The 27,731-nt window shown below is 38.7% G+C and overlaps 9 protein-coding genes across 10 annotated transcripts; 6 read left to right on the top strand and 3 right to left on the bottom strand.

Moving 5' to 3' along the window:
* Positions 1 to 318: 318 nt before the first annotated feature.
* LOC18992128 (probable LRR receptor-like serine/threonine-protein kinase RFK1) lies at positions 319 to 6,994 on the bottom strand. 2 transcript variants are annotated; one of them, XM_006415487.2, is made up of 24 exons: positions 6,735 to 6,994; positions 5,902 to 6,076; positions 5,516 to 5,587; positions 5,330 to 5,398; positions 5,184 to 5,255; positions 4,889 to 4,960; positions 4,702 to 4,773; positions 4,540 to 4,611; positions 4,390 to 4,461; positions 4,214 to 4,285; positions 4,055 to 4,126; positions 3,866 to 3,934; positions 3,710 to 3,775; positions 3,527 to 3,589; positions 3,386 to 3,430; positions 3,213 to 3,256; positions 2,647 to 3,038; positions 2,369 to 2,564; positions 2,112 to 2,258; positions 1,789 to 1,907; positions 1,499 to 1,709; positions 1,178 to 1,415; positions 926 to 1,076; positions 319 to 826 (listed from the first exon to the last, which is right to left on the bottom strand). In XM_006415487.2, exons 1-24 carry the CDS (start codon positions 6,850 to 6,852, stop codon positions 473 to 475), a joined length of 3,033 nt encoding a protein of 1,010 aa, XP_006415550.1. In that variant the 5' UTR covers positions 6,853 to 6,994; the 3' UTR covers positions 319 to 472. The 2 variants fall into 2 exon arrangements, with proteins under 2 accessions (XP_006415550.1, XP_024008635.1); XM_024152867.1 differs by having other exon boundaries at positions 4,540 to 4,608.
* Positions 6,995 to 8,321: 1,327 nt separating this feature from the next.
* LOC18992127 (seipin-2) lies at positions 8,322 to 10,395 on the top strand. The gene is made up of 2 exons (XM_006415486.2): positions 8,322 to 9,572; positions 9,767 to 10,395. The coding sequence occupies exons 1-2, from the start codon at positions 8,427 to 8,429 to the stop codon at positions 10,232 to 10,234; spliced, it is 1,614 nt and encodes a 537-aa protein (XP_006415549.1). The 5' UTR covers positions 8,322 to 8,426; the 3' UTR covers positions 10,235 to 10,395.
* A 592-nt stretch (positions 10,396 to 10,987) lies between these two features.
* On the top strand, positions 10,988 to 11,848 carry LOC18992126 (probable C-terminal domain small phosphatase). Its single transcript, XM_006415485.1, has one exon. The coding sequence runs from the start codon at positions 10,988 to 10,990 to the stop codon at positions 11,846 to 11,848; it is 861 nt and encodes a 286-aa protein (XP_006415548.1).
* Positions 11,849 to 12,906: 1,058 nt separating this feature from the next.
* Positions 12,907 to 13,127, bottom strand: LOC112083988. Its single transcript, XM_024152218.1, has 3 exons — positions 13,124 to 13,127; positions 12,972 to 13,058; positions 12,907 to 12,917 (listed from the first exon to the last, which is right to left on the bottom strand). The coding sequence occupies exons 1-3, from the start codon at positions 13,125 to 13,127 to the stop codon at positions 12,907 to 12,909; spliced, it is 102 nt and encodes a 33-aa protein (XP_024007986.1).
* A 2-nt stretch (positions 13,128 to 13,129) lies between these two features.
* Positions 13,130 to 13,804, top strand: LOC18992125 (probable C-terminal domain small phosphatase). Its single transcript, XM_006415484.1, has one exon. It carries the CDS (start codon positions 13,130 to 13,132, stop codon positions 13,802 to 13,804), a length of 675 nt encoding a protein of 224 aa, XP_006415547.1.
* A 2,135-nt stretch (positions 13,805 to 15,939) lies between these two features.
* Positions 15,940 to 18,113, top strand: LOC18992123. Its single transcript, XM_006415482.2, has 2 exons — positions 15,940 to 17,328; positions 17,797 to 18,113. The coding sequence occupies exon 1, from the start codon at positions 16,169 to 16,171 to the stop codon at positions 17,309 to 17,311; it is 1,143 nt and encodes a 380-aa protein (XP_006415545.1). The 5' UTR covers positions 15,940 to 16,168; the 3' UTR covers positions 17,312 to 17,328; positions 17,797 to 18,113.
* A 430-nt stretch (positions 18,114 to 18,543) lies between these two features.
* Positions 18,544 to 21,182, top strand: LOC18992122. The gene is made up of 6 exons (XM_006415481.2): positions 18,544 to 18,665; positions 19,060 to 19,950; positions 20,069 to 20,269; positions 20,349 to 20,544; positions 20,772 to 20,952; positions 21,044 to 21,182. The coding sequence occupies exons 1-6, from the start codon at positions 18,663 to 18,665 to the stop codon at positions 21,087 to 21,089; spliced, it is 1,518 nt and encodes a 505-aa protein (XP_006415544.1). The 5' UTR covers positions 18,544 to 18,662; the 3' UTR covers positions 21,090 to 21,182.
* A 16-nt stretch (positions 21,183 to 21,198) lies between these two features.
* On the bottom strand, positions 21,199 to 23,707 carry LOC18992121 (putative pterin-4-alpha-carbinolamine dehydratase). The gene is made up of 7 exons (XM_006415480.2): positions 23,568 to 23,707; positions 23,426 to 23,472; positions 22,966 to 23,063; positions 22,176 to 22,261; positions 21,968 to 22,091; positions 21,787 to 21,855; positions 21,199 to 21,617 (listed from the first exon to the last, which is right to left on the bottom strand). The coding sequence occupies exons 1-7, from the start codon at positions 23,685 to 23,687 to the stop codon at positions 21,526 to 21,528; spliced, it is 636 nt and encodes a 211-aa protein (XP_006415543.2). The 5' UTR covers positions 23,688 to 23,707; the 3' UTR covers positions 21,199 to 21,525.
* Positions 23,708 to 23,940: 233 nt separating this feature from the next.
* LOC18992120 lies at positions 23,941 to 27,728 on the top strand. The gene is made up of 8 exons (XM_006415479.2): positions 23,941 to 24,110; positions 25,044 to 25,708; positions 25,979 to 26,167; positions 26,276 to 26,367; positions 26,514 to 26,573; positions 26,659 to 26,728; positions 26,902 to 27,105; positions 27,200 to 27,728. Exons 2-8 carry the CDS (start codon positions 25,082 to 25,084, stop codon positions 27,569 to 27,571), a joined length of 1,614 nt encoding a protein of 537 aa, XP_006415542.1. The 5' UTR covers positions 23,941 to 24,110; positions 25,044 to 25,081; the 3' UTR covers positions 27,572 to 27,728.
* The last annotated feature ends 3 nt before the right edge of the window (positions 27,729 to 27,731 follow it).

Raw genomic sequence — 27,731 nt, 5'->3', positions numbered from 1 at the left:
TTTGGTCCTTTTCTTGGTAAGTCAACTAATCCTTCTAAGTAGAGTATTATAGACAATAGTTCCATAGAGGAAGCTAATCCTTAAAAATGTATGAAGACGAAATTTCATTGCTTATACGTACAGGTCATTTCACATATCCAGCCTATCAAATAATATTATGGTTTTAATAATAGCAAACTGAATGGTTTTAAAATTAAATATCTCACTGCCTATCTTTCCTTTTATGTTAAAAAAACAAATAACGTTACTCATTTCTCTTGATGTAGAAAAGGCTTCATATCTTTTGAGTTTGATTTTCTGCAACACTCAGTCCCCAACTAACCAAAGCTTTAACATAGATACAAAAAAGATTACATACTACTGTAAATGACTAATCGTGTAATAAAATCAAAAAAAAATTTACAAGATTAATAGTCAGATAAGTTTACAAGACTAGAGAGGAAAAGAATTAGAAATCTCTTCAAGTCCTTGACTATTCTTTCTTTCTTTCTTGTCCAACTTCATGAGTAGAAGAAGAAGGAGGAGGATAACTGTTAACAGAATACTGTGTCTTACTGTTGTTCTCCATGCCCATCCTTAAATCTTTAAACGCCTTAAACCTTATATCCCCTGACTTCCTGCTTGATCCTGGGGTTGGTTCCGGCACTGGATACAGACCTTCAAGCATAGCAACGACCTCTGACATTATAGGTCGATCTGTTGGAGAAGCGCTTGTGCACACAAGAGCCACTTTTATAACCGCTTCTGCTTCTTCTTTGTTCACTTCTGGCCTCAATCTCTCATCAACAACTTGCAACAAGTGCCCTGATTCTTCACACTGAGAAGCCTGCAGATATATATACAGCAACAAAGGGTTTATCAAGAAAATCGCTTTTCGGTTTTGTAAGTTCATAAGCAACTGAAACTTGGGATCAGATCATATTACAAATTCCAAGAGGCAGACAGAATCTCCTGCCGCCATGAAATTACTGTTGGTGATGCCAGCGACGATCTCTAGAACCAAAACACCAAAGCTGTAGACATCTGCTTTGAAAGTTAGGTAACCCCACAGTGCGTATTCAGGTGCCATATATCCTCTGCAGAGGTTCACATGTTTCTTTCCGTTTAACAAACAAACAGTAACTTGTAAAGAAAACGATTAATGGTAAAGAAAAGATAAGACGGGCTCGGGGCTCACATTGTCCCAGCGACTTTAGTGCTGATGTGTGTATTCTCCGCTTCATCTAGCCTAGCCAAGCCGAAATCAGATATCTTAGGATTTAAATCCTTGTCCAACAAAATATTTGTGGCCTTGATGTCTCTGTGTACAAACTTCAACGGTGATTCCTCATGGAGAAACGCAAGACCCTTTGCAATTCCACAGCAAATCTTGAACCTAGTAGGCCAGTCCATTGGAATCTGTTTATGCTTTGGACCTATAAATTGCAAAAGCCATCACATTCATCAAAAAGCTTTCATTAGCCATATGTTCAAACACAAATAAATAAATAAAACTCACTGAATAGCGCTTGTGCTAAGCTGTTATTTTCCATGTATTCATACACCAGCAACAGCTGAGCCCGCTCAACGCAGAAGCCATGAAGCTTGACGAGGTTTTGATGTTGAAGACAAGAAATTGCACCAATCTCGTTTAGAAATTCTCGGTTCCCTTGTCTCGATTTAGATGAGAGCTGCTTAACTGCTACAACTCTTCCATCTGATAACACACCCTGCAAATGAGAATTTATATCAGCAAGAACAAGAGTCATCTTCATATAACCCAAGATTCATCTCACCCGTGACCTTTACCTTAAATACAGGACCAAAACCACCTTCTCCGATCTTGTTGTTCGGATTGAAGTCATCCGTGGCAAACTTGATTTGCCTTAACGTAAAAGTTCCAGATGGCAACTCTTCCTCATATGGATCTGTGGGAAAAAAAACTCAGAATCAGTAAACCAAGAAACACTTTCTTCATGTTCTTACTTGCTTAAATGTACAATGTGTCCATCTTTCGGATGAACATAACCTGCAAGTTAGCTACTAGCATCTTGGACTCAGACTTCAAGAGAAGCAGTGTGGTATATATAATCAAATGCAAAAAGAGAATGAAAAATTAAAGTAAAGATCACCTTTTCGCCGCTGCCAACATCTTGGAAGGCAGCCACAAAACCACAGAAGTCCCAGTATAGAGATAATAAGAAATGGGGCTCCAACTCCAATTGCAATATATGCTCCCAAGCTCAATCCACTTGCAGGGGGTGTGCACGGCTTAGAATCTGTACATTGAAAGTATTAGTATTAAGAGAAACTACTGTGGTGAGAAAAGAGTTCAAAATGCATACAAAATCAGATGCACACATCCTTTCTTTTATAATAAGAAAGCTACCTGAAAGTATGGAAATAGCCGATATGAGAGGACCGTAAACCCCTCTATTGGGAATCCTGGTAGTTCCTTTACCGGCCCAACCCAACCGGATGGCTAAAAAGTGGTTTGTCACATTGACCATAAATGATTTGGTTATAGGTTTTTGAGCACCCTTTGCTTCATCCATGATATTGAAGTCCTTGGCCACTAATTTCTCCTGCAGAAAAGAGGGCTTAAAAAAAGAGAAGACCAAAAAATAAGCTAATTGCATCCAAAGCAGCTTTTAAGCAAAAGCTAACCTGAATGTAAATGTCGAAGACACGCCTCCCAAGCCGGCTATAGGTTTCATCATTTGTGAACCGCAACTCAGCAAAGTCTAGATTTACAGTGTATTTTCCGTTTTCCAAGCAGGCATGGAAGTAAGTGAGAGATACTGGAGCCATTCTTGCTGTTTTGTATAGTTCAGACAGGTTAGATGAGGGGACAAACACGGAGAATCTTGTGTTTTGGAAATTGTTGTCGTCCATGTAGTCCCCTGTGCTGCTGAATCCCCAATAAGCATTATTAGGCTTCAAAAAATACTTAGCAGCACCACCTTCAGCCTCTCCATCTCCTTCATATAAGATTTTGCTTTTCTTTTCCTTTACTGTTAGATCACTTCCACCACAGTTCACATGGAGGCAGCTAGAATCTGCCAGATAAACCATATTGTATAAATGAGAGTGAATAAACGAGTGAACTTTATGCATCAACAATGATAACAAGACAGGAAATAGCAATATTGACGTGAGAATATTGTGAAACGATCTACCATCACTAGTCCTATGTGATTTGGCGACACAGTTGAGTAGGTAAGTGTACTTACATCGAGGACATTTGAAATCATTGATGCACGGAAGAAACTTGCTCCTACAAAAACATCAATTGGGAATTGTATATCTGTATCAAACTGTGGAATTTGTTTTTGAAAAGTACAAACATTTTAAGCTACAAGCACGGAATCTAGATGCTAAAGATGACCAAAAGAAAGGACCTTACGATTTTTTTGTCGAAGTGCTCTGAAACAAGTTTAGATTCAGATTCCTATAACAAGAAAATACGAATAAATCATAACATACGTTAAAATGCCAATTATGTCAACAAAAAACGTCAAAGAAGAAAACATGACAATATCCTCACATGTTTGGCCGACAAGAACGACTTTCAGGACTCTGCCACTTGAGGTTATTATAAGAAAGATCTCTGCAGCAACAAGTGAATTGACATAAAAAATGGATATGTAATGAGACACAAAACCTGTATTCATATTCTTCTGAGAAAGCAATGTTAAATGCAATTTGAAAAATCCAGATATATACATACAAAGTGATTCCATCCCTTAGTAATTCATCTGGAGGTTCTTCCTCGAGCATATTTCCGGCCAAAATTCTGCAAAAAAAAAAAAGCCAGCTAACAATTCTAAGTCAAAGTAAGACAGAACATTTAAGATCTCTGTGACAGTAGAATCTTCTCACTTACATAAACCGTAACTTTTCTGCCTGTGCAAACGTCGGAATTCCACCAACCAACTTGTTAAAACTCAAATCCCTATCCACAAACGTTATAAGAATGAATCAATCTCCGTCATTGATTAATGTGAAACAGAGCTCGTTGGGAACCAATGAGAATGAGAATTGATAAAAAAATTGTCGGAAAAGACATGCTTACAGTGTCTCCAGATTCTGCAAATCTGAAAGATAGGTAGGAATTTTTCCAGAAAGGTTACAATTCTTCAGTATTCTACAACGTAAAATCAACAAAAATATTAAATAGAATAGGAGATGGATGGGAACAGCTTCAAGAAGGCAGATAACAGATATAACTTACATCTTAGAAAAACCTGTAGAGTTCTTCAACGAAGGAAATGGTTGGACTGGTCCGCCTATGTCACTGATCCTCCTGAAAACGATTGGTCATTGTAATGTAAGCGTACTATAGAAGAAAAAAAACTAAGTTTATGGAGATAAAAAAAAAATGACGTCAAAAGAGTTATGTCTTCTCACAGATTAGAAAGATTGTTCAGAACCGAAATGGCCGATGGGATTGGACCAGTGAGACCAGATGCAATCATTTCGCTACAAGCAATAGACAGAACTCCATCACTGAGTACTAAATAGATAAACAAAGAAAGAGTTTAAAGAGAAGGATTTTACAGTCTCTTGAGATCCGTCCAATTTTGTATGTAACTAGGTATCGTTCCACTGAGCTGTAGATCGTTGATTCTGCTGCATTTGTGTAAAACCAAGCAGCAGATGAGCAAACGAGACCAACATACTAAGTAGTTAAGTTACGAGAAAACAGAACAAAAGTTTTACAAGTCTGTCATATCCTGTAGTTTAGATAATGAAGCTGGCAAGTTTCCCGTCAACTTGTTGGAGGAAAGCAACCTGTAAGAAATGATCCCCCACAGAAAAATCTCATTCTTCAGAAACACACCGTGTGCTCAAAACATGGTCACAATAAAAGAAACAAAGAAACGGAAAAGGAATTAGAAACTCTCACAGTGTTTGCAAGTTTACTAAGTTCCCAAGCTCCTGAGGAATGGTTCCAGAAAACGCATTTGACTCGAGATCCCTATACAAGAACAGCAATAATATAACAGAACTGCCATAGAGAATGCTACAACTTTAACTGGTTCCTGTTCAGGAAAGGCTAATAGTGTGCAAGTTTCAAGAGGTCAAAGGTGTAATATTTTAACTAAACTTAAAAGGATAATTCATACCTGAGCTTTTCATCTTACATAAACAACAAACCAATTTACAGAACAAAGAGGAGTTGACCGATGTTCGAAACTTACAAGTATGTTAGTGAAGTAATGTTTGCCAACTCTTTTGGAATTTCCCCTGACAACCGATTCACAAGAAGAGAGCTGTGGAGACATTCCGTTACTGTTACAAGAGCATTTAGACACTAAAACGAAAACATAACAGGGAATATTCTTACATAAAAGTTAAATTTGTTGAAGCCCATTCAAGAGGTATGCTTCCATTGAGGTAGTTGTAGGCCAAGTCACTAAAATATAGCAAGAAACGGTGGTCAAAATTAGCAGTTTTTACCTGCTCAGAATTGGTAAAAAATTGCCTTCTTTTAGTCTAAAGCAAGTTTGAGATACTTTATTAGAGAACTTACATCTCACGGAGGTAGCGAAGCTTAATTATTTGAGGAGGAAGAGTTCCTGGAAGATTATGATCCTTAAATGCACTAAAGAACAAGTCAAAGACAACAGATATATATCTCATAAGGATTTCATGTATTCAAACTTCATAGTTTCAAAGTGATTAGATAAACCAATCTTCTTCTTTGCTATTTAGATCACCACAAATTTTAGGCATTGTGCATATGGGACACTAAGACGAAGAAGATGCACCAAAAATAAACTCGACGATTGACTCTAGCATCTATTCACTGATCAACAGTGCAACGACCAAACACGAATAGAACCATAATGCCTACAAGTGGAAAAGACAATCAAGGATAATTGAGAAAGTTATGAAGAGTGCTAGAGGATTCTTTACATTTTCACAACATGACAATCATTTTCGTCCTTGGGACTGCATTCACACTCAACTTCTTGCTTAGCTGTCGGAGAAGGAGTTTCTGTAAGCCCCACCTTTTCGACCTTACAAGCTTTAGGATCAAATATCCAGTACCTCGAGCCCAATGTGGTAGCGATTTGCTGCAGAGCATCGACTATGGAGCAGGCACAGAAAGCAAACAGCATACTACATCAGTGACATTACTTGAGTAAAGACAAAGATTATATACGCTTGGCCTATATACAACCAGTAGAGACCATTCATCATGAACGTGACATGAATTGAAAGCAAGATGAACAATGTATATCACACCAAAGCTATATGATTGCTTCAACAATTTATAAGGATCTTTAAAGAAACTGTCTTTTTTACTTGACTCAAGATTGTCATCATCGTATGGAAGACTTCATTAAGACTGAGATATGACAAGTCCTTTCTCAAGGAAACTCAACGGTCAAGAGAATGCAAACAAAAATCAATCAAAAAGATGATTTAAATAAACGCAAATTGACCTAATCACCAAATCAACGCCTGCAGATTTTGGAACCAAAAAAAAAAACCCAACGTCCCCACAAAAAGGGAATTCCGGTATCCAATAAAAAAAGTTCCATTTCCTACGGATTGTTGCACAATAATGAAAATCCAAAAACTTTCTCATATAAGGAAACTTAATGAATAACAAAAGGGCACAAATTCTGCCAAAAAAAAAAATTAAAAATCTGCAAAGCCAGAATCCAAAAAGGAAAGGGTGACAATGAATAGAAAGTTCAATAAAAAAAAAAAAAAAAGAAAGGAACTAACTTGGAACCCACCTTCATCTTGCGGTAAATTGATAGCATTTATACTGTGAAATTTGAAGCAAATAATCGCAAAAACAGAAAATGCAAAGACATGAACATCCTTCTTCTTCTTCTTCTTCTCGGCAAACATTTGATTCAGAGATGTAACAACAACAATAAAATCTCTGGTGAAAAGGCAGATGAGAGACGTATATCGAGGTCTCGTCGAGAATGATAAATCGTATGGAAAGATCTGAAGTTTCTGGGTTGGTTTGGCAAAGAGTGATGATTGATGATGATTGATTAGTGCTTTTTGGTCGAATTATGACTAATCTACATAGAATACGAACAGTGTTTTTCCTCCCTTCGTTTTTCCGGTTTTTCTTTTTCTTTTATTAACTACAAGTCAATTTTTTTCTTACAACCGTCGATTATTGGTCAAATTTTGAAATTACAGAGAGAAAAAGACCCACAGAGAAAAAAGCACTGACCCCACAACAGGTGAAAAAATTCATCCACTTGCACATGAATCAAAAATAGTATTTTATCTGTTTAGAGAAATCAACCCTTCCTCTTTTTAGCCAGATAAAATACTATTTTTGATTTATGTAAAAAAATTGTATAATATGTGACTTTAAATTTAATAAAATCTACTAGATAAACAAAAAAAAATTGTTCAGTAGTCAGTCAATAAGTAAAAGAAATTCAATCATTGCAAGTACACACAAAGTAGTAACAAAACTATGAGAAAGATATAAGTAAAAGTAAAATAAGAGTATATCTTACTACGAAAGTGCTAAAATCAAATTTTCTCGATACTGTAAAAAGGTTTCTAAAATAAATGTTCAAATCATATTTTGTCAATGTGTTGAAACTTGAAAGTCACCCGGGAGGTTCAACTATTCCTTGTTGTTGTGGGTTAACGGCACGCTTTTTCGTTACTACAATTATCGAATTAGTGGTGAAGTCTCAGGTTCACCGGTTGAACCGGCTGGTCCCGATGGTTCTGAGAACATTACCCGATGCTCACTTTTAAACAGTTACTTACATGTTGTTTTCATTTTTTTTTTTAATAATGTGCAGAGATGAAATCCAGATAACACATTGTCAATATAAACAATACAAAACAATATACGACATATTCTGTTTATATTTGATTTTCAACTAATTGAACTAAAAGAAAACTAGAATTGATGTTATTTTTTGTTGTTTGCTAAATGGCTTTTAAAGTATTTTAAACTCTATTTTAAATTGATAACATGACATGACACAATAATCGGACTCTTCAGATCGATCTGAACATGGCGTCTTCACCTTCTCTACTCAGAGGGTTTGGTTCTCTATTTCCAATATTTTGTAGAAAAATTCCCAACATTTGCTTTGACAACAAAAAATCGGGTAGGATCTGACCAAATCATATAGTAGTTCGTGTCCGAATCTGCACCGAAACTGTAGTTACATAGCGGGTTGTCCAAAGGTTTGATTAACAATTTAACTCCGGTTATCAAATAGTCCGGTTTAATGGCCCGATCCGGTTATCGACTGCAAGAGTATACATATATATGACGTAATACGATCCCGCCGATAAATAAATAACTAAATAGAGATATTGGTCGGTCACGCCATTTATCAGCTATCACGCTTCTCGTCACCGATGCTTTGAAACCCACGACGGCACGACTTCCGCAATCTCTTCTTCTTCTTCTTCTTCTGGGTTATGATCAAATGGACTCCTCATCAAACCCTAGCATCCCCGACGAGGACGAGGAAGTCCGTCCATTCCTCGACGCACCAGACGAATTTTATTACGATTGCTTGCCGCAGATCCGTCAGCATTCGTCTCTCTCGGGTAATACCTCCGCCGCGAGTCTCCGGCGCAGAAGGTCAGCAACTCGCCGGAATCCGATATCTTCCGATGTAGGAACGGAGCCGTCTTCTTCCTCCTCCAATGGATTTGAAATCGGTGAGAAATCGAGCTATGTGGAAAAAAGCGACGGGCTTAAGGAGGATTTCGAAGTAATCGAGAAAGAAAGCGACGTAATTGAATCAAGCGATGGCCTAATTGAAGTATCCGCAGAAAAAGAAAACGACATGGTTGTGATTGTAGACATGGATGTAACTGATTCGGGTCGGGACCGGGTTGACCCGTTTCAGGAAGGGAATAGCTCGAGCGGAGAGAAAACCGAAGAATCAACGGTGTCCACCGTGATTGATGATCGAGAAGACGACTACGCGGGACCAGCAACGCAGCTCCTAGAACCAAATTCGACAGATTGGTCTCTCCTTGGGTTTTTGGCTGGGCTAGTGTTCAAAGCAATCGAATTTCAAGTCAGTTTGATGATTAGCTTTCTCAAGTTTCCTCCATGGCTACTCAATTGGTGCTTTCTCTTCTTTTTTGATCCTTTTAGCACATTTAGGCTTGGCAAACGCTTTTTAACGACAGGAGTTGCAGAGATTAGTGATATGATTCTGGGAACGTTTAAGCTGAGTTGGTTAAAAGACACCAAACGAATGTTGAATATTGCGTGCAAGTTTGGATCTGGTTTGTTCTGGGCTGTTTATGTAGGCATTGTGTTGTTTGGCTTGCTGATATTGGCGCTTATGCTTGGTGGTTTTATGATAAACCGTGTAGCCGATAAACCATACGTAGTCAAGGAGATTTTGAATTTCGATTACACCAAGAATAGTCCAGAAGCATATGTGCCCATAACCTCGTGTGCTGGTGTTGCTTGTGATGGAAGCTGCATAGAAAGTAATGAGATGTTGAAGATCAGGGCATTGCGAGCTATTCCTCGAGACCACAAGTTAGAGATCACTCTTTCGATGACGTTACCTGAGTCTGCCTACAATAAAAATCTCGGCATGTTTCAGGTATTGGCTTTAAGTTGCATTTACTCTGGCTTTTATGATCATGTTTGAGAATTGTCTCCGATGTTATCACAAAGCTATGCAGAAGATGAAGAACACAAATTATAGTGCGTATTCATTTTGAATAATTAGGAAATCCACTACATAGAGTTATGCTTCCTCATCCATTTTGATATTGAATTATGTGTTTGTTGAAGGTTCGGGTGGATTTCTTATCTGCGGATGGTCAAACGCAAGCTAGTATAAGGCGTCCTTGCATGTTAAGATTCAGGAGCGAGCCTATCCGTCTTGTTCAGACATTCTTCAAAGTGGTTCCGTTAGTGACCGGATATGTCTCTGAGATCCAAACCTTGAGTTTGAAGCTGAAAGGCTTTGCTGAAAAGGACATTCCCACTGCTTGTTTAAAGATAATGATCGAGCAACGAGCGGAGTTTCGACCAGGAGCAGGTATTCCAGAGCTGTACGACGCGTCCTTATCGCTTGAATCGGATCTTCCTTTCTTCAAAAAAGTTATTTGGAAATGGAGGAAAACTTTGTTCGTCTGGATCAGCATGAGTCTGTTCATTACGGAATTGGTTTTCGCTTTGGTTTGTTGCAGACCTCTGATCATCCCAAGAACACGACGCAGAGACAGATCGCCTTCAAATCCGACCGGAAGTAGATGATGAATCAATAGTTGCTGTACATCATGTTTTCTTAACACTCTCAAACGGTATTTTTCACTTCCTGTTAATTTTAGCTCCTAAAAGTTCTTTGATTTAATTGTAAATTTTATGCCTACATAACTAAAATCTTATATATATGTTGTTTAGAATAAAGATTGTTTTTCTATAATGAGTACCACTTAGTATTATCACGGCTACTTTCAGTCTCTCTTCACAACCATTTACTGTGTTGATTATGATTATGTATCAGTGAGGAGCAGGGAACACAAATTCATTTAAACAGATGTGAAAATTATATTATTTAAAATAGTTGGTTTCAGAATTTGTTACTATAGTGGTTAATTTAGTCCAAGTCTAAATATTACACAAAGTTAATAAGCACTTGACTGCAACTGTAATCCCATGAAAATCTCTGTACCTCTACATATTCGTTTAACTTTCAGTCTTGGCATATATATATTGCTGTCCATTGAGAGAACACATTGAGAAACAATCAAACTCAAATATGTGTCAATTTCTAAAAACTGTTATTTTGCTAAAAATAACTCAGAGTCATTAATCACAACCTGAATAAACTAAACTATACCAAATCAAGTGCCTTTCAGTTCCAAACACAATGGCAGGGGAAGTTAGAATCTTTCAAGCTCTATATACATTTCACCATTTCTCCAGGTTTCCATCTGAGCCAGCTGCAGGAAGAAAAAAAAACCCAGAATTCTCCTCACTGTTTTAAAACTCTCTGATTTCTTGATAATGGCGTGCCATGGATTTCTCGGGAAACCAACCCCGAGATCACATGGACGTCATAATCATGAAAGGAGAAACCGCCATGAACATCATCATCATCATCAATCCAGATGTTCGGCTGCAGCCGTGGCAGCAGCTGGCTCCATCTTCACATCCCTCAACATGTCAATCTTCACATTCCACAGCCGCCTCTTGCGTTGCGTCTCCAAGTTTTTCCGTGTAGCCACCACCAAAGCTAGCGCTACTCCTAGCCATCGAGCCACCATGAAACAAGGCTACAAAAAGCTCAAGAAACACGAGCAGCAGCATCAGCCTACCTGGAGAAAACGTAATGACAAGAAAAGGACCATCTTTCTTGATCTCGATGAAACATTGGTGCACTCATCGATGGAACCACCAGTCAGGGTTGATGTCGATTTCATGGTTAGGATAAAGATCGAAGGTATGGTTATACCGATGTTTGTGGTGAAACGACCAGGAGTTACCGAGTTTCTTGACAGGATCGGTAAGAACTATCGAGTGGCGGTTTTCACAGCCGGTTTGGCTGAATACGCTTCGCAGGTTTTGGATAAACTTGACAAGAACCGTGTGATCTCACAGAGGCTATATAGAGATTCATGCACAGAGATGAGTGGAAGATATGCCAAAGACTTATCTTTGGTTGCGAGGACAGACCTCGGGAGTGTTTTGCTAGTTGACGATAACCCTTTCTCCTACTCGTTGCAGCCTGAAAATGGAGTTCCCATTAAGCCTTTTGTGGATGACATGGAAGATCAAGAACTGATGAAGCTTGCAGAATTCTTCGATGAATGTTATCATTACGAAGATTTAAGGGATGCAGCATCAGAGTTTCTATCCAACAACTGATTTGATATGCACATAACTATATATGGTTTTTATTTTCAGAACCTGTTTTCAATTTTGTTTTGGGATTCTTTCTTTCTTTCTTTTTTTTGTTGATTTTCTTTTGGGGAGTGATGAGACAGCCTAACGGTATTTTTGTGTTGGAAAAGGATGCTTCCTTCCTTTTTCAGCGTTTTTACCTACCAAAAGTGTGACCGGAAAGTGTATTAATAACCAAGAAAAATTGGGGAAAACAAAGAAGTTTTGGAATAGAAGAGATTATTAATAACAAGAAATGATATTATTAACATCTTAGTCTAAAGATATTTATCTGATTCAGTATATGATATCAAGGAATAAGTCCCTACAGACTCTACCTTCAGTATATTAAGTACAAGAAAACGAAATACTATAAGAAAGTAGTCTTACGAGTGCCTTAACTGGTAAAGTTAAAAGAAAACTAGAACAATGATCCATTAAAATGACTCCGGTAAACTTCAACGCAGAGGCTATTCACTTTCTGTGTTTGAGACATTTCACAGCCAATCACCCTTAAAAGCTATGGTTTGTCCATGCCTAACCTATAAAACTCTTTAAGATATTTTCATATGAATTATGTAAATCTTGGCTTTAGTCCGTTTGGACTTGACACTAAGAAGAATGGTTTCAGTAAATGAAATCTAAACCATTATATACTTTATAAAATATCAATGTGATTCATATTGAAAAAAAAAACCTTCTAAACAATTTTGTTCTGTTATTGTAAAAAAATATATTAAACAATTTAAGTTAGAAACAAATTCCAACAGGTTTTATAGTTTAACTAGTTCACCAGGCAGACCAGAGCCATAGCTGTGAAGTACTTCAACTATAATCCCATTATAATTTCCAAACCACTAAATCTTAACTAAACTAATAATGTATCTCTTGTTGGTTCATAATGTATGTACATTGTTATCCATGAGTATGTGAAACAGCAAAACTATGCTCTAGTTGTCCAAACTGAAAATTTCTAAAACTAGGCATCTGCTCTACTTCACCTCTAAAATTCTCATAAACAAACAAAACTAAACCAAATGTCCTCACTTCGATTCTAGATCATGATTGTATAAAAGTTAGCAGAAAGATAAATTCAGAAACATCTTACCACTACCAAGCCTTGCAAGCTTGTTTTGTTCGACAAAACTTGTTGTCTTCATTGAGGGATCAAGCATCCGTGAGAAATCAATGGCATCTGAGAGAATCATCGAAAAAACTCAAGAAAATCCCAAGTTCCACAAACACCAAAAGAGAAATTACCCATTCATGTCCATCTTGACATTCCATTGTCGCCTTCTGCGTTGTGTTTCCAGGTGCTTCAAGGCCACGACCATCAGCTATCCAGCCACAAGAAATGACTATACAAAACTTGAGAGACATGACGACCCTCAGACAGAAAATACGAACACGAAAAGGACAATCATCCTCGATCTTGATGAAACGTTGGTTCACTCGACGACGCAAGTGCCAGGAGTTAGATATGATTTCATGGTGATGGTGAAAATGGAAACGGAGATTATGCCAATCTTTGTGGTGAAACGTCCCGGTGTGACTGAATTCTTGGAAAGACTTGGTGAAAGCTACAAAGTGGCAGTCTTCACAGCTGGTCTGGAAGATTATGCTTCACAGGTTTTGGACAAGCTAGACAAGAACGGTGTGATCTCACAGAGGCTATATCGAGACTCATGCACGGAAGTGAATGGGAAATATGTAAAGGACTTATCTTTGGTAGTGGGGAAAGACCTCGGAAATGCTTTGATTGTTGATGACAATCCATCTTCTTACTCATTACAGCCAGAGAATGGAGTGCCTATAAAGGCTTTTGTGGATGACCTGAAAGATCAAGAACTCCTGAAACTCGTGGAATTCCTCGAAATCTGTGACGTTTATGAGGATATGAGGGATGCAGTCCAGGATTTGTTGGGAAACCAGCTGATATAATGTGCATATATCTTTATTTCCGGCTATGTTTTTACTTTTCTTGAGCGTGGCTTTGGGTTTATTTGTTATAGGTAATAGGTTTTTTTTTGCGTTGAAAGGGATGCTTCCTTCTTCAGTGTTGCACTTGCACCTACATATGTGAGGAGCTTTTCCTGAAAACCAAAAACAAAAAGAAGACAAAAAAAAAAAAAACTCTTGTACAAGCAGATGTTTGTGGAATAAAAAAGGGTCTAGTTTTAGTAAGAAACTTCCCAACTGCCTTATGATATTGTCCCGATTTGAAACAGTTAGAGAGAAAGAGCTACTATTGTAAATAACACAGTTTCTGTTCCTGAGTTCAAGCATTCTCCAGCCATTAACTAGATCTTTGCTCACTATGTACTTAGCTGCTCCTAACTTCCAAAACCGACATTGACGCAAAGAACAATTCCAAACACACAATTTAAATGCCCTTAGAACAAACAAGCCATAATCTTGCTAACACAAACATGTCACAGGGAAAGAAGAGACATATATATATATACCAAGTATCCAATTAGTGAACCACTTTAATACTAAAAGGCTGCATATCAGACACAAATCCTATTTAATCCACTGAGAGCTTAACTGTTTCTTTGCTGTTCTTCCTGTCGTTTAAACTTTTGAGTATTATTTTAGTTTTGGAAACGATCAAGCCCTGAGTCTTCTACTCTCAGAGAGATGAGAGAAGTACATTACTTGATATATTCAGCTCTTTCCACAATTGAAAGGAAAGAACAACGCTTTTGTTCATTTCCCTAACAATTCCAAGTAAAAAAGCATACAGTGCGATCGTAAAATATATCCGAGTTTGATAGCAAAAGTGATTAGCTCAAAATTAAGACAGAACAGTAAAAGAAGCACCTTCCAAAATATATATTTGAAACAAGATCCAGTACAATTCAAAACTTGTGATAACAATTAAAACAATATTAATAGCGTTACAAGAACAAGCGATACAAACAAAAGTCCAAATTTGGAAAGAAAACAGCTCTCTCTCTCTATATATATATCCAACAAAACTCCGCAAGAACTACGATCTACTTAGATCAAATGTGTTGATTTATAACTCACAGAGGAAGACTTGACTTGGAAGTCGCAATGCTTCGGTTTTACTGAAGCACAAGTCGTCGAGAGCGTCACTACGACACCACCTGCATCTAGGGTAAGCGGAACACTGAGATCTGGTCCGCATCTCGCAGCACTTGGGTTTTCTATTAGTCTTGTCCGGCTTCGAATTTTGCCGGATCTCTAATAGCTCGCGATCCAGAACATGAACCTTAGACTCGGAAGACGAAAGCGATGGAGATAGTAGAAGGAGGAGGAAGATTATGAGTAGGAGAGTGAGAGACGAGAAGCTTGAGCTAGATTCCGACATTGACACACCAAAACAGAAACAGAGAGCTTTTTTCTTCGGTATTTTTGGAAAGTTGTCTTTTTTTTTTTTGTCCTCTCACTAATATAACACGAGAAAAGGGGGAGACTGTCAAGCAAGATCTCTCTCAACGACCTCATCGACTCGGCCTACTAAACTATACCGAACCAAACCGAGGATTTCGGTTTTTGGTTCAGATTCGATTATGGGCTCACTGGGCTGTGAAGTGTGAACCGATCGGCAACAATATAAATATTTCTCGGTTTTTGGTTTGGTTTGGTGGCAGTCACCAAACCGATCAATTTTTCAGTTTTTTTTTTTTCTTCAAACTTTTCCTAATCGACATACTGTATACAGAAACATACCGAATTATACTGATTTTCATCTAATTATTCCGTAAAATTGTTGAGGTACGATTGAGTTAAAATTTGCCTAATCAATGTATTAGTTTACACAAATACATATATGCCGTTTCATTGCAATAAAAGACATAACTAGTCTGAGAAGGGAACAAATAAAAGAAAAAAGACAAGGCATGTGAACAAAACAAACAGATGTGTTAAATTTTACGTGCCTTGGAACCAAGAAAGACAGGATTTTAATCACTGTTGCCAACAACTTTTCACCAGGATTGTTACTGTTTCATGCAAAAATTGGGAAAACTAATTAATGACATTGGATTCGAATAAATGACTTTTCCATTGCAAACTCGCTCAGATCTCTGTTTGTATCTACTACAAGATTTTGACTTGTGGGTTAGATGAAAAGCTTATCTTACAGTTCTCTAAGTGTCACTACCTCCAAGAAATCTAACCTGAAATTAAACCCAGAAATCTTGGCTTTTACACACACCCGTTAAATAAAGCCCAAGAATCAGGTTCTTAAAAAAGAAACAAAGAATCTCACTCTGTGACGAAACAGAGAAGCTGCGAGATTCAAGAACTTGGATCCGAGGCATTGAAGCTACAGAAATGGCGGGATTCACTATGAGCTTGAATCTACTGCTACTAGTAGCGATGGTAGCTACAAACATCCTCTCTCTCTACCATCTCTCCTCCACCACAAGTTTCTTCCAATCCACCGTCAAATCCTCACCGTCCTCTGTTCCCACCGTCCCCGACCACCTCCTCCGTCAACTCCACACTATCCGCGCCGCCATCAACCACCTCACAAACCACCAGCCAGACAAATCCACTTCAATCGCTTCCACTCTTACCTCACGCGCCGCCGTCTCCTCCTCCGCTCCAAAAGATCTCCTCCTCTACTCCAAGCTCTCCCCCATAGCTTCCGCTTGCCACAACCACCCCGACCTTCTCCACGAGTACATGAACTACACTCCTTTCTCTCTCTGCCCTTCCGACACCGATCTCGTCGAGAAACTCATCCTCCGTGGCTGCCACCCACTCCCTCGCCGTCGTTGCTTCTCCCGTACGCCGCGAAACCCGACGGACTCCAAGCCTGAGTCCAATGTAATCTGGTCTTACTACTCCTGCAAGAATTTCGATTGCTTGGCCGCTAAATTCCCCGATCTAGGCTTCGATCTCTCCCTCGAGAAATCCAAATCTCAGTTCTCTTCCTACAAATCGGAGCTCGATCTCCCGATCTCGCAGCTTCTCCAGATCGCCAAATCCGCGAATTCGGTACTCAGGCTCGCCGTCGACGTCGGTGGTGGGACCGGATCTTTCGCCGCAGCTATGAAGGCTCGAAACGTCACCGTTTTGACCACCACGATGAATTTTAACGCGCCGTACAGTGAGGCGGTGGCGTTGAGAGGGCTCGTGCCGCTTCACGTGCCTCTCCAGCAGCGGCTTCCGGTTTTTGACGGTGTGGTGGATTTGGTCCGGTGTGGACGTGCGGTGAACCGGTGGATTCCGGTTACGGTTATGGAGTTTTTCTTCTTCGATTTGGATCGGATACTACGTGGCGGTGGTTATCTCTGGTTGGATCGGTTCTTTAGCAAGAAAGTCGATCTTGAGAATGTTTATGCGCCGATGATCGGGAAATTGGGTTACAAGAAGGTGAAATGGGCGGTGGCGAATAAAATGGACTCTAGTGGAGTGAAACATGGTGAAGTTTTCTTGACTGCTCTGCTTCAAAAACCAGTTGCAAGATGATACAAATCTTTTTTGAGGTAAAATTGTTACATTCGAAATTTGGTTTCAGTTCTGAAGTATGCTTTGCTTGATGACTTTGGAGAATCACGTAGTCACAGATTCACAGTCCATTAATATGGTCTGGGTTTTGTTGGAGTTGCTATGTGTGTTTTGTTGCTTGGAACAGTGTAACTTCTGTTGGACTTTGTAGAACTTTTGTTTTTTTAAGTTTCTTCTAGACAAGAGATGCGAAAAATTCTAGCTAGTCCAATTCTAGATATCGCTCTAGTTCTTTAGCCTTATAAGTTCTTAAGCATGTTTCTCAATGACAAGAGGAAGTTCTCAGCGACTGATTTTGTATTAGTGACGTGAAAAGCGTAACTGTAGCCATTTCCTCTGTTTTAAGAAATATATCTTGTTCTAGCTCAGGACCAGGAAACTCGGACATGTAGTGTCTTTGTATCTTGGTTTCATGTCTGATTCAAAGTTGTGGGTTGTTTTTGCAGGAGATTTACCTTGAGTTTGTAGCAAAGAGCTTACTGTTGTTGAAAATTTGGAAGACGAGATTCTTCGACGATATCAGATATGAAAAAGCCTTTTTCCAGCTGTAAGCACACCCGAGCAACGATGTGTTATTTCTGCAAAACAAGAAGTAGGGATTTAAGCCAAGATTTGTTGAGATTTATTGTTGTTAGAGAGACATATATTTATGGCTTCTTCTTCTTGTTTATTTCATAGCTTATATATGCATTCATATGATTTGTAACACTGTATTCTTTTGTTCCAAGGCAGATAACAGTTGCAGGTATAAGAATGGTTTAAAGAAGTTTCATGATTATGTAGCTTCTAAAAGTTATTCATTGTTTATGTCGTTTATAATGCTAAGAACATAGATACTTCTTCTTTGCCATAATCCGAACCTAAACCTGAATCTGATCGTTTTACTTTGTTTTGTTTCATCTGTGAGGTCTTTTGAGCTAGCAAATGCTCAATCAAGATGAGCTCGCACTCTCCATTTGCCTAATACTTTACTGTATATAATTATCCAAGCAACTACAAGGCAGTATGAATCGACTTTGCATCTTTGTTGGCTGAGAAAAATGCGTACCCATGACCACAATTCTTACCTATTTCTTTTCGTCATAAAGTTTTGGTGTCGAGTATTAAATAATTTAAAATTATGAGGACCAAATAGTAAAACTGGGGAAGGTTTAGTATAGAGATGGATTATGTGGTCGCGTCTCAGAAAGGTTAGCGACGGTGTTTAACTTTTGTGGACAAAGTCGTGTTTCTGAGTTTCCCCCAAAAAAAAACAGAGATTATAAGAATCGAAAATTGGCTTCGTAATCGAGAGAATTAACAAATCTACGAAATGGTGAGATTTACGCTCTCCGATTTTGCTTCCACTCACAGATTGACGCTCACCGATTTTGATTTCACTCACAATTTGCTCTTTTTTTTGTCTGATTTCTACGCGATCATACAAATTCTAGGGTTATCACTTTTATTCGATGTTCTTTCGTGGTTGCGTTGAATTTTCGCTACTCGCATCTTTTAGTGAAGAGTATTTACCAATTAGTTCCGAATTCTCTTTTTGTTCTTCGAGTTTTTTCTCTTATGATCGTCAGCTAATAGACAGCAACTCACCTGTGTTCGGTGTCTTAATTTTGATTTTTCACTTTCTAGTATTATGTTTTTAAGCTAAAAGCTAGAAATTTGAAGCTCGAAATGGTTTGTTAATTTTACATGTTTTTGAATGGTGATCTTAGGATGAAAGAGTTCGAGAAATTCGTGGCTCTCATGGTGATGCTAAAGCTGATAGAATCAGGGAGACTAGAGATGAAGATTCTAGCTTACGTGAAGGCTTTGTCGACGAGAGCAAAAGACTTGAACCAGATCAACAAAAGCGCGGTAAATACTTTTTCTACGACACGCCGCTCTCTGAGGAAACCGGGGTTTGGATACCTGTTTCAGTCCCACCAATGTTAGAACCTGATCATGAGGAATGGTCAAGAGGCCTTAGCTTCAATGGTGGCTACTTCCCGGAGGGAGATATGGGATGGAACCAATTCGTTGATGAAGACAAGGAGTTAACCATGTGGGATGTGATAGTTGATATGTTACTCGCAGCACGTGGCAAAGCGAGTGCTCTTTCTTCGGGCAACCTTGAGAGTTGTGGCATTTCGTTTTTGTCTGGCCATCTTCTTGAGCAAGCTTGGCAAGAGATGGCTCAGACTCTCACCGAGGCAAACTTTGGTAACGCGAGAGAGATTCTTGAAACAGAACCGCCCAAGTGGCTACCAGATAGCGCTGCTTCTGCTTGTATGCTTTGTAGCGTGAGGTTTCACCCTATAATGTGTTCGCGTCATCACTGTCGATACTGTGGAGGATTGTTCTGTAGGGACTGTTCTAAAGGAAGAAGCTTGCTGCCTGTAAAGTTTCGTGTTTCAGATCCCCAAAGGGTTTGTGATGTGTGTTGTGTGAGGTTGGAGTCTGTACAGCCTTATTTGATGGACCAAGTGAGTCCTGCTGCTCAGCTGCCAACCCATGACTTGACAGATCTTAGTACTTTGAGGTCTTGGGTGAATTTTCCTTGGGGACAATCTATGGAGTATGAGATTTATAAGGCAACAAACACTATTCGGGGTTATATAACTAAGGTCAGATTTGTGGTTCCTTAGTTCATCCCCAACCTCTTTAATTTGTGAGTGAAGTAGTTAGCTTCTTAAATGTTTAACTGTATCACTGTCTTGATGGCCGATTCGTTTCTGTCATCAGGTTGGTTCTTCGAGAACTGAGAGGTCCATCCCAGATGCCATTTTAAGACAAGCAAAAGGTCTTGCAGTAATCACTGTCGCCAGAGTTGGAGTTATGGTTACATATAAAATCGGGACTGGACTAGTGGTTGCTCGTAGAGATGATGGCTCCTGGTCTCCACCGTCCGCCATCTCTTCATTTGGTATGGGATGGGGTGCTCAGGTAAAATATATTTTCGTCTATGCTTCTTAGCTATTAAGACAGTGGTAGGTTGGTCTATTTTCTCATCAATCACCTGCAGGCAGGAGGAGAGTTCATAGACTTTATCATCATTCTAAGAACTCGTGATGCCATCCGAACATTTGGGAGTAACACTCATCTTGTTGTTGGAGCTGGTTTAAGCGCTGCAGTTGGTGTGACTGGACGAGCCGTTGAAGCAGATATCCGAGCAGGTAGCGGTGGTTATGCCGCTTGCTATACTTACAGTTGCAGCAAAGGTACATGTGTCTCGAGCCAAAATAGTTTTTAGCAGATAACTTTCTTAGTAGATGGTTCTTAGGCTTTTTTTGTTTCCATGTCTAAAAGGAGTTTCATTCTAATATGCTGATTATAAAGTTATTGTCGAAACTAAGCCTCATAACTAGTCTGTATATTCTCTTGTGTTCTTGTTGCTGCAAAAAACCTAAAAGTCTAAAATCTCACTTGACCGCCACTGTATGAAAAGGTGCATTTGTTGGATGCTCGCTTGAAGGAAGCATCTTCACAACACGTACTAGTGAGAACTCACGGTTCTACGGGAGCCAGTCTCTAGCTGCGTCTGACATTCTCCTTGGCTCTTTGCCTAGACCACCCGCTGCTGCTCCACTATACCGTGCGCTTGGTGATCTGTTTCAGAAGATTGGGAGGTGAATTTAAGCACAGTTGAAGGGTTTGTAGTAATTCTGCTTTGATGGATGGAAAAGAAGTTGACCTGGAAAATTTATTGTTGGTGTGCAGTGAAACTGTTCGGTCCCCAACAATTTCTCCGTTGTCTGAAGACTGAATTCGTTGAAACTGGCTTTATCTATTTGGAAGAATGACAATCTTTGTATATAAATTCATGCAAATTCTTGAATGTAAATAGTTTATGGAGGTTTGGATAGCTTGTGGTTGTAAATAAACATATATTATGGTGTATCCGAAATTATTAATTTGTTCTGAAATAAAAGGTACTTTTTTCGAACTAAAAGCCACTGCATTATTTGTGGTTCTTGAGATTGGTAAGACCTGAAACAGCTTTACAAGAACCCTAGACATAGAAGAAACATCAAAAACTCTCTAGCTCATTTTGTTCTTATCTTGCGTAGATCTAAAGCTTGATTTGACATGGTGTTTGTATACCAACACATCGTCACATCCCAGTTATGATGAGCCCAAGAAGCTTATTATTGGCGGACTCTGAGCCACAATTAGCTTGCAGAATTCATGTTTATACCATTTCACTGGGCAGCTTTCTTCTTCCTCAAAAGATCTTCCACTTGGAGCTCGTTGATCTTAGCAGCAAGAATGAAGTCATTTTCCGTCAAACCATCTGTTGCAAAAGAATCAGATATCACTTATTCGCCACTTACGAATGACAAATTCCACAAAGAAAACGTACATGATGAGGGATTAGATATGATCAGAAATCAGAAGGATAATGAAAGATGTTTCAGGCATTTGATACGATTCATATCAACAACATAGACTGTGATTATCACCTATTGCGTGTGTCCAGATCTCGATTTTCACATTATTCCAGCCTACAAGATGCAAATCTGGGTGATGACCTGCATTACACCAATCCTTGCTTCAGAGAAAATAATACTAACAGATCTTTCCTCTTTTTAAGAAGGGTCACAAAGCATGTGTGCTGAATTGCTGATGCTATACATAATATACCTTCTGATTCAGCGATATCAGCTACACGTTTGAAGAAGTCTAGTCCTTTTGTAAAACTTTTCACTATCCACGACCGATGCAGCTTTAGTGTACCATTGTCATTAGCCATCTCCCATCCAACAACCTGTGTTAAAGGAATAATTCAGGAGGGAACATTCTAGAGACTCCCCCTGCCAATCTGCCATAGTAAGAAGTTCAAATATTATACCTTTTGAAGTAGTTCTTGGGCACTTTGTTCGGTCATGGGGCGCAGATCCTTAGCGTTGCATGGCACACACTTCTTCGCTGATAAATCTAAGCAAAAGATATAAGAAAAAAAGAGCAAAAAGAAATACCCCATTAATAAGCAGGTTTTGGAGTTTTTGTTACGAATCCTGAAGAATATAAGCATCAAATCCATCTTTTAACCAATTGGGTAAAGGAGTGGTTTATAAGGGCAGCAACATGGAATCATAGCAGTATCTCCAAAACTTCAAACCATTAAGAGAAACAACATAACAAAAAAAGATGAAATTTTACTGCAAGAGAGCAGAAAACTACTTTAGCTATTAGGGAATTGATATGGTGTAACTTTTGTCTTCCCATCGTGTTACACATTGGAAGAATGAAACTTGTTTGAAATATATTATATTCCTGACTCGTTCTCATCTTGCCCCTCTGTAACCACAGACTTATCTAAAATGAAGATGGGAAGAGGATAAAGGGGTCTCCAATAGAAGTTGTTCTAGCATTACAGAGGAGTGTGACAACATTTTCTGGTTTTATATAATAGAAAAAGCTTAGGATGTCTAGTATTGCGTCTCTATTGGAGGTATGTTCATACGATACAGAAGTCAATCAATTGGATGTTCATACACATCAGGCCTCTACAAAAAAATGGTACCAACAAATGAAACATACTTCTAGAAGGCTAAGCCATTCATCGACTCAGTGAAAACATGAAAATCTTGATTCAAATATCGAATATAGAGCAGCGGAACTGACTAAATTATTCATACCTTCTAGGGAGCAAAATGTTCTAGCTCCAGAAACAGAGCCAACATTTGTGGATGATCTTACACTATCTTGTGACATCTCACTCGTCCAATGAACAAAGCTGCAAGGAAATTGCAAGAAAATTAAATCATCTTTACATCCAAGAGAAATTTATCCTCTATTGAACTCTATCAAATAGAGAATAACATCAAATACACCAAAATTAGGAACTGGTTGATTTGCATCTGATTAGAAATAAGGGTACACAAGAAGCTCTACGTATTGGCAAAATCAAGGAATTCGATTTCACTTCTTGATATTCATTCAACCACAAACAACAAGAACAATCTGAACCACCAACACAATACAAACTCAGATTATAATCACAACCCAAGTATCAAAATCCGTCCTTTACAACAATTCTTCACCCAAAAAAAAAAAACACTGGAAGTTAAAAACTCAAAACGTATTTCAAATCATTACCTTTTGTGACGTCCGTACAGATTGTGGAACAATGATGCAGCTGGAACCTGAAAGTGTCGCAAATAGAAAAATTGATAGGTAACATGGAAGATATATAGAGAGAGATATACATGCACGAAAACGGAGAGATCATTTGGTAAACCTGCTTTCTAGAGATTGAGAAAAGTGTAGGCAGCAAGAGCCGACTCATCGGTGGCGCAGCAAAACAGAGATTTTGGGTGAGAATTTTGTCTATGGTGGAGGTGAGGGGGTAAATGAACATATCATAAATTTACGGTTGAACTTGTAATAATATACGCTTATGGGGCTAATATGTAAAATCTCCATTTTTCCATCAAATCCTCAAATTAATTTAAGTTTTAAATCAGTTAAATGTCTTTTTCATAATAAATTCGTTTTTTTTTGCATATACAAATCAATGAATTTATTTAAATCATATTAAAATATGGTTCGATATACCTTTGTTCTTGAGATTAAAAAAGTGTAAAGGCAGATTTGCGGAAGAGAGGTGAGGGGGTAAATGTTACGAAAATAAGCTTACGGCAAATATGTAAAAGCGATGAAGCGCGTATCTCCAAAGTCAAAAGCAACTACTGTATATGGTTTTGAAAAGCATTCTTGATTCTTCTTCATTGCTTGCTACCTCTCTGTGTTGGATTTTGCATCTACAAAAACTGCTTCTATGGTTAGATTTTCTTTCTACTTCTCGAACTTGTTCCTTCTTCCCAAACTTTCTACTCTATCTTTTGGGAACTCGAGCTTTTTAGGGTTGTGGGCACTTTTTTTTTAATTGAGATTTTTGAGCAAGTTTTTATTTTTGTGCTAAAGTTTCGGTTTTTGAGTAAGTTGGAGTTCACATTTCAGATGATTTTGTTCCTTCGTATCATTTATTTTCACGTCTTCCTTTCTGGGATGTGAATTGAACGGTTTGTGAAGCAGTTTTACTTTATCTTTCCCAACTTAACTTTAATGAGTATTTCTACAAACCAGTGCGAAAGTTATCGAAATCTATGATTTATCAGTCGGATTTTTGTCTCTCCATGTCTCATTAAACTTCTTTCAATCATCGTCATCTTTGGATTTTAGATTCTTTCTGCTGGACTTGCTATTTTCTGATCACAAAATCCTGGGTTTCTGCAAATACCCTACCCAATGTAATGTGATTGAAGACGCATTCTTACGCGTTTTTGTGTGTTATAGATGCTCGTTCTTGACCCTAAGTTTTTGGAATTTTACGCTATTTTGTTCGGTAATTTTGTTTCTTGCATGTAATTTCTAGTATTGGATGCGTAAAGTTTTGCACTTTTGGTCTTGTTGTAAACAGTTATTTTGGGTGAATAGGAGTGTGCTCGCTGCATTGGGTGTCTCGTTGTCATTGGCACAATAATTTTGCCCAAATTGATCCATCTGAAGATATTGGTTTCATACGATGAGCTCTAGTTCTCTTAGATTTTGTGTTATGCGTTAGAGTCTAAGGTTTAATCCCTCTGTGAGTTAGTTTTTATGTTTTTCTTATAGTCCCATCTCTTTCCGTTTGCTTTCACAGAGTTGAAATATCTGTCCGGAAAGAACATTGATGCTGATGTGAATGGTTTCCACCGTCTTATTCTTGATACAGGTAGTAGAGCAAGCTGGTGGATATTCTATTGCTTGACCATGGGCGAAAATGGGGAGAATCATTCAGTATCTCAAGAGAGTAAATCCAAGAAGCTTGAGAGTAAAAATCATTCAGGAGTCCCCAAGAGTGATCTTTGGACTGATGGGCTTATTTGCGCCTTTGAATTTATTCGAGGTGCAAAGAAGCATACTGATTCAAAGGCTGTTCACTTGAAGCAAGAAGTTGGACAAACCAGAGTTACTTCCCCTGGAAACCCGTTTGTTGATTCCTCTGCAGTCGATATCTTAAGGTCAAGGTCGGTATCTTCTTTGGATCTTAATGAAGACCATGTGCTTCCAACAGCACAAGTTGAGAGATATGAGGGAAGTCGTTGGGTACCTATTGGTTGGGCTAGGATTTCTGAACTACTTCAAAAGGTGCAAGTAAACGCGGAGTGGCCTAATTTGGAGTTAATGGAAGAAGAAGAGGATGTCCCCGTTACAGATTTAGCGGCTCCGTATTGGGAACGACCAGGCGGCCCTACATGGTGGTGCCATATGGCTGCTGGACACTCCTCTGTTGAGGAATGGCTCAGAAATGCTACATGGTTGCATCCTGCGATTGGTCTCGCATTGAGGGATGAAAGTAAGCTAATAAGTGAACGGATGAGACACCTTCTATACGAGGTATACTCCTTGTTCCCAATTCATATATGCAATTTGAGAGTCAGAATTCAGACACACTTTAGATATTAAGTAGCTTTGAAGACACTGCTATTAAAACACTTCCACGTAGATCATAGTTGTTTTGTATAGGATTATAGATGTGTTGTAGTCTCTTAGCTTAGGGAATTTTTCATATAGTGTTATTTGAGATGGCTCGTTACAGTTGAATCATCTCTGGGGTACTTTCTTGGATGTTGTTGTCTAACTTTTAATCCTGGTGCATTTACTTAGGTTCCAGTGAGGGTTGCTGGTGGTTTATTGTTTGAGCTTTTAGGACAATCAGTTGGTGATCCATCAATCAGTGAGGATGATGTTCCTGTTGTTTTTCGGGCTTGGCAAGCTAAAAACTTCCTGGTAACTGTGATGCACGTAAAAGGAAATGTATCAAACACCAATGTCCTTGGCATCACTGAAGTAGAGGTTCGTTCACAAATAGTCTACTTTATGAGATTCTTGTAGCTTAATATAACATAGGCCTGTAATATGGAAACTGATCTGCGTTATTTTTCCTTTTGCTTTTCCTTATAGGAGCTGCTTTATGCAGGAGGTTATAATGTACCAAGAACGGTTCATGAAGTCATAGCACACTTGGCTTGCCGTCTTTCTCGATGGGATGATAGGTAACAACAGTTTTCTGGTTTAGCTTTTCTCTAATAAACGCTTGTCTAGTTTTACTGGACCAAAATGACTTGAGTTCTGGTTAACTATCTTGTCTTGTCTGGATAGTATCTAACCGGATCCTTTTGTTGTCCTTTATTGATGATAGGCTATTCCGTAAAACTATATTTGGTGCAGCTGATGAAATCGAACTGAAGTTTATGAACAGGTTCTTACAGATACATATCCGTTTGTTTGGGATAATACACAGTATTCATGTTTAACTAACAGGGACTATCTTATCTTGTTATTAGGAGAAACCATGAGGATGTAAATCTCTTCAGTATCATTCTCAACCAAGAGATCAAGAAATTATCAAGACAGGTCATTTTCTCTTCATTGCAGCTACGCCTCCATTTGAATTAAATGGATAATGACTGGTCTTGTGTTTGAAAGACCTTTGTTGATGTTATAACTTATAACTGAGACTTGGTATTTGCGTGTGGGACAAACCGAACTATTGCCATGAACCTGAAGTCTTCGCTTTGTCATGGCAGGTCATTCGAGTGAAGTGGTCACTACACGCAAGAGAGGAGATTATCTTTGAGCTTCTCCAGCATCTGAGGGGATACATAGCTCGACGTTTGTTGGAAGGTTTGAGGAAGAACACGAGGGAAATGCTGGAGGAACAAGAAGCAGTCCGTGGACGTCTCTTCACAATTCAGGATGTCATGCAAAGCAGTGTCCGTGCATGGTTACAGGTTTCTTCTTCCACCAAACAAACTTACAAACTTCGTACAATCTTTCCATATGGATGAAGTGAATTTGGCTGAGACGCTAAATCTGTAATTTCAGGACAAAAGCCTGAGAGTAAGCCATAACTTAGCCGTGTTTGGAGGATGTGGTCTTGTGCTTACCATAATAGTGGGACTGTTTGGTATCAACGTTGATGGTATCCCCGGTGCGCAGAACACGCCTTATGCGTTTGGTCTGTTCACTCTACTCATGGTTGTGATAGGAGCGGCTCTGATTGCTGTGGGTCTGATATACTTGGGCCTCAAAAAGCCCATCACAGAGGAACAAGTGAAAATTAGGAAGCTGGAGCTACAAGATGTGGTCAATGTGTTTCAACACGAAGCAGAGACTCATGCTCAAGTCCGGAGAAACAACCTCTCTCCTACTGCTGGAGATGTGTTTGATGCTGACTATATACTAATCCAGGGGTGAAACAAACTCTAATCAGATATTTCATGTTTTGATACAAGTAGTTTTAGATTGATATCAACAAGTGTCATCTTGTTAAATTTATATGTGCTAACAACTTTTACCCATATTTGCCTTTTCCTGTCGAAGTTATATGCATAAGTAACTTAGATCTTTGTTTCGT

This window comes from Eutrema salsugineum, unplaced genomic scaffold (genome assembly GCF_000478725.1).
Source record: "Eutrema salsugineum unplaced genomic scaffold, Eutsalg1_0 scaffold_5, whole genome shotgun sequence".
Lineage (NCBI taxonomy): Eukaryota > Viridiplantae > Streptophyta > Magnoliopsida > Brassicales > Brassicaceae > Eutrema > Eutrema salsugineum.
This window is presented reverse-complemented; position numbering and strand designations above follow the sequence as displayed.